The 5,393-nt window shown below is 31.7% G+C and overlaps 1 protein-coding gene across 1 annotated transcript; it reads left to right on the forward strand.

The window, feature by feature from the left end:
- Positions 1 to 1,592: 1,592 nt before the first annotated feature.
- On the forward strand, positions 1,593 to 4,101 carry LOC107947676 (GDSL esterase/lipase At5g41890). Its single transcript, XM_016882254.2, has 5 exons — positions 1,593 to 1,895; positions 2,887 to 3,017; positions 3,090 to 3,332; positions 3,402 to 3,660; positions 3,732 to 4,101. Exons 1-5 carry the CDS (start codon positions 1,643 to 1,645, stop codon positions 3,968 to 3,970), a joined length of 1,125 nt encoding a protein of 374 aa, XP_016737743.2. The 5' UTR covers positions 1,593 to 1,642; the 3' UTR covers positions 3,971 to 4,101.
- The last annotated feature ends 1,292 nt before the right edge of the window (positions 4,102 to 5,393 follow it).

The following is a 5,393-nucleotide window of genomic DNA, read 5'->3' on the forward strand; positions in this document are numbered from 1 at the left end:
TTTTTTTTATTAGAGTTTGTAATTAGTAAAAGTTGTGGATTTAATTCTTATATTTTTATTTGGTCATTTTAATTTATGTACTTTTTTAAATTTTTGAAATTCCTAAACAATAATTGTTAAATTCATTAAACAAAGTTCTGTTATTTTCAAAATCCAACGCGCCAAATATATTACCATCTATGTAATGTCATGTCAACTTATTATTTTAACATATTACTCACAAAAAAATTTAGTTAATGGATTATCAACTACCATTTGCGTTAAGGTTGAAATTTCAAAATTCGAAAAGTATAGGGACTTAGAATGATTCAATTGGAGAAAATGAACTAAATCTGTAATTATACGTATAGTACAAGACTAATAATTCGATTTAACCAGACAAATTTAGCTGCTACTATTTGGGCCAAGACTAAAATTTTAAATTTTGAAAAGTACAGAGACTAAAATTGACCAAATAAAAGAATAAGGACTAAATCTATAACTTTTGCAAAGCATAGAGGCTAATAGCAAAATTTAACTTTTTTTTAAAAAAATTATATATGAGCTAAATTCAAATCAATCCATTCAAATAATTGAATTCATCAATTCAACAATTTATATACAATAAAATAATTAACAAATTAAATTCACAACTACACTAAGTTTTCAATATTGAGATGAAATTCCAATAAATTAAAGTAGAAAGAATGATGAAAATTGAAATTAAAACCTAAATATTTGTATACATCGTAAAGACTAAAATACCGTGGTGGATTGAGATGAAGTATTATTCTAAATTGTGAAGTAAAAGTAACGCCATTGGTGCTTAATTTATAAGAAGAATATCTTGGATATTAGGAGCATAGGACTGATATCATCACAAAATGCCCCATTGACCAATTGATCTAGAAACAGGATAACTTGTGGAAGTGATTGAGGATGTCCCCAAATCTTATTCTTAATGCTTCTCAGTCTCACTAATCGTTTAAACGTTTCTATTTAATATATTATTAACTAGTGGCATTATAAGGTATCATGTAGGCTAGAAATTAAAAAGTAAAGTAATATGAAGGGTTGTTTGCTTTCTACTTTTTGCCTTCTTTTAATGTTTGAACCCTTCAATAAGTCATGGTTCCTTCCTCCTCTCTCCTATGTTTCCTTAACAATGGAAAATAGGTTATATTGTCCCTCTATTATGCTCAAATTAGAAAATTTGGAATAAATCGATCCTCTACTTTTATAATATCATGTTTTACTCCTAATATCATTAACAACTTTTTATGTTAAAAGGGTTATTTTTTTATGAAAAATTCATATAAGTATTTTAATCAGAATAATTAAACGTGCTAATTATTTGGATTAATTAATAATTTTATAAAAATAAATTAGACCAAGTTACATTAAATAAATCTCAAACTTGAGAATAATAAAGGAACCAAAACCACAATTTGACCAAAAAAGTATGTACCTTACGTTTTCTTCAAACTTGCTTTCAATCATATGAAGGTTTTGTTTTTTCTTGGACCACAACCTAATCTGACACGACCAGTTCAAAATCTTACCTGCCCCTCAAGGAGCTTCTTCTTCAAGCAAAGATATATGTATGTGTAATAATATCAGATCGTACAAATCATGCCAAGTAACATTGGAGGTTGAATGCAAAATGGAGAGTTTTGAGGTTATTTTAAAACCAATTTGCCTTGTAATACTAATAGTTCTGTGCTTGCATGCAATGCCAAGTTCATGTAATTTCACGTCTTTCGTGTTTGGGGATTCATTGGTAGATGCGGGAAACAACGATTATATATTCACCCTGTCCAAGGCTGATTCCCCTCCTTATGGCATCGATTTCACGCCTTCGGGTGGGCAACCTACCGGAAGATTTACCAATGGTCGAACAATAGCCGACATTGTAGGTAAATTCATTTTATCAATATTAATAATGCCAGCTTCTCTATCTTTAACAAGTCTTACGAAATTCCTCCAATTTTTAACTGAAATTCGTCCTGTACAAGTTTGTTTTAGTTTGGGTCTAATTGCATATTTCTTCCCTCTACTTTAAGATAATTCCCTCTATTTTAATTTGTCAACTTGTGAGAATTCTTGAATTTTTAATTAAGTTCGTGGTATATGAGTTTTACCAAGTTCATTATATTTCGAAGTTTAGTTCTGTTGAGGCCGGTCCCAGACCCTCAACGGAGGCATTATTTTTTAGTGTCTATGCTCGATTTTAATTCTAGGTTTTTGTCTCCCTACTTCGAGAAGAACCCAAAGAGATTCATGTGGTTTAGCAGGAACGTTTAATCCCAAAAAAAATTGGCCTTAGTGGGAGTCAAACCTATACCTTTAAAAGGTCTTTGTGATCATGAGTAAGAATAAGTAAAGCCCTTCGATATAGTAATTCAAATTTACTAACAACTAAACTAACTTCTCAGGTTTCATAAAATATGAAAACCAAATTATGATAAAAAAAAAGAAAAAAAAAAGAGAGAGATTGATTAGAGAATTATACTTGAGCCCGCTATGAAAGGCTTTGCTAAAATAAGTGGAAACACTGTGACTTTAGCTTTCTCAAGACGTTGGCTTTTATTAAAACCATGTCAAGAGTTAGGCCTAGGATTGATATAAGACTTTAACCAAACTAGAATAGTTATTTTAATGTATACACAACGGTAAACATTAATTCGCTTTTCAAGTCTTTTATCTACATGCATTCCACTGTATGGGAATTTATTGTGTCAAAAGAATCACTGTTGAACTGTGAAAACTTCAAAAAGCCATTAATGTGAACTCAGAGCTATTTGGTAGAAGGGCTAAAAAAAAGGAATGTAGCACATGGCATGCATGGTACTATTTGTATTTTCAATCCCTTTAAACTGTTGTTTTTGGATGATATATATGAATCAGGTCAATCTCTGGGAGCCAAATCGTTTCCACCACCTTACTTGGCACCAAACACAGAAGCTCAGGCCATCCTGAGGGGAATAAATTATGCCTCTGGAGCTTCAGGAATTATGGATAAAACTGGATTTTTCTTTGTGAGTCCAATAATATATTCATTGTGTTTTTTTTTATAAGTAAAAAAGAGAATTAATGTAAAGTATATGCAGATTGGAAGAATTCCACTTGGGGAACAAGTGAGTAATTTCGAACAAAATCGAATTTATATGGTGAATGAGATGGGTGAAAATTATACGAGAAAATTTTTAAGGAAGGCAATTTTTTCTCTCACAATTGGGTCTAATGATGTATTGAATTATATCCAACCATCTATACCATTTCTAAGACATGACAAGGTCTCGCCCTCAACATTCCTAGATTTCATGATCTCTAACTTGACACTTCAACTCGAGGTAATAACAATTTTTAACAATAAATATATTATTGTCACTTTTTTCATATATCGAATTTGTATTGTGTAGCGATTGCATGAGATGGGAGCTAGGAAGTTTATTGTTGTTGGGGTTGGACCGCTCGGTTGCATACCATTTGTTCGAGCACTCAAGCTATTGGGGAGTGGACAATGCTCGAGTGCAGTGAATACATTGATTCAAGCCTATAATCACAGATTAAAAGAGCTTTTGAGTCGTTTAAATCAAGAGATGGGACCTGAAACCATCTTCGTGTTTGCAAACTCCTACGATGTTTTCATGGACATCATTGCTAACTCTCATCAATACGGTTAGTAAGTCGTAATTTTTATCATCTTGTACACAAAAACAGCGTATATTGATGTGCTGGGACATTTCTAGGGTTAGAGAACGCCAATGACCCATGTTGCGGTGGGTATTTTCCGCCATTCGTTTGCTTTAAGAGCAGCGACGCTAACACCTCGGCTTTGTGCGACGATCGATCCAAGTACGTGTTTTGGGATGCATATCACCCCACCGAAGCTGCTAATCTTATCATTGCGAAACAATTGGTAGATGGGGATGAAAACGTTAGCTTCCCAATCAATATTCGCAAGCTTTACAACTACAATAATTCCTAGTGGCCTGCATGGTTGAGGAAAGGTTCACAATGTAGTGAAATGTATTTAATGCCAATCCCTTGGTTGAATTTTCCCAATTTGAAATTATACCATGTGCCGTAGCCAGCTATAATCAACTGTGATTCTCTTCAGTTTCAAAGGTCATTTATTAACTTTTAATGGAAATGAATTTGCAACAAGGAGCTATAGAGGCCATGGATGGGGTTCAATCTGCATGGGACGCTCTTGGTCTCGGGGTTGGGTTATTTATGGGTTCTTTAAAGCCTTTCTTGCTGTTGAGTTAATTTGGGCTATCGGCCTACAAGTAAGCCCAGGTTTAGAATCCAACAGTATGGGTTTTGTGTTAATGCTTTCGGGCCTACAAACCAACCTAAAAGACATTACCATGGATCCTTGAATTTTTAAAATTTTGAACCTAAATTATTTTTAAGAAATATAATCATCCAATCAATACATCATAATTTGAGATTCGAAATTCGAAGAAATAGGTTTTATATAACGAAAAATGTTTAGTTTCCATAATTCATGTGTCCATAATATAGTTTAGGGTAGTGAATTCTATGATATACGGTTTAAAATTGAAAAGTTTTAATATACCATTTGGTATTTAAATTTGATATTTTTCAATATGGTACATGTGTTATTTTTCGATTCAATTTAGTACTTATATTTGAAAAAAATTATACATTTTGACACCCAAAGTTACTCATCTCTCTCACCTAACTTATTTTCCCTATGGTACCCATTGAACTTCTCCATTTATAATTATTGTTTACCACCGTCCATATTTCATTGTTTCTTACTCTCTTTTTTTGTTCTTTTCGAAAAGTTCAAGTCACCATTTCTTACAAATAAGTAAGAATGAATTTACAAAAGAATATTATAATGCAATTCTATGTTGCTTTTCATGGATACAAAGAAGTTTTACGTCATTTTTCGTGACAAGAAATCTCAATATCTACTATTTTTGGCAAGAATATATGCTCTTATGATTATTGATGTTAAGGGAAACGAATTTAAGTCGAGTGATGCAGTTGAAGCCTTGAAAAGGTTTGAAAATTCAAGTGCTCTAATTCCTTCATCGTTTGTGAAAAATCTCTTTCATGTTGATGGATGTTATATTGATTCTCGAAACTCTCTCAAACATTTTGTTTTAGTTGTTGTTCATTTGATATATGATTTTATCGTATGATTTATTATTTGTATAAAGTTTTCTGAAAATTTTAATTTATAACGAATTAATTTTTTTTAAAATGATTTCATTATAGGTTCTAATCATATATGTTCTTTTTAACATAATGTCTAGAACTATTTATTGCCCTTTCTAACCCATAAATAAAAAGATAATACGCTTGAAAACGCTTAAACTTACACCCTCATTTATTAGTAACAATTAAAATGACAAACCATTATACTTATCTAT

Source organism: Gossypium hirsutum, chromosome D12 (assembly GCF_007990345.1).
Source record: "Gossypium hirsutum isolate 1008001.06 chromosome D12, Gossypium_hirsutum_v2.1, whole genome shotgun sequence".
NCBI lineage: Eukaryota > Viridiplantae > Streptophyta > Magnoliopsida > Malvales > Malvaceae > Gossypium > Gossypium hirsutum.

What these genes read in the sequence shown, in the direction of transcription:
- LOC107947676 (XM_016882254.2), top strand. Translation starts at nt 1,643, where the DNA reads ATGGAGAGTTTTGAGGTTATTTTAAAACCAATTTGCCTTGTAATACTA. An exon ending in AACAATAGCCGACATTGTAG is followed by an intron (nt 1,896 to 2,886) that starts GTAAATTCATTT and finishes TATATGAATCAG; the next exon opens with GTCAATCTCTGGGAGCCAAA. An exon ending in ACTTGACACTTCAACTCGAG is followed by an intron (nt 3,333 to 3,401) that starts GTAATAACAATT and finishes TGTATTGTGTAG; the next exon opens with CGATTGCATGAGATGGGAGC.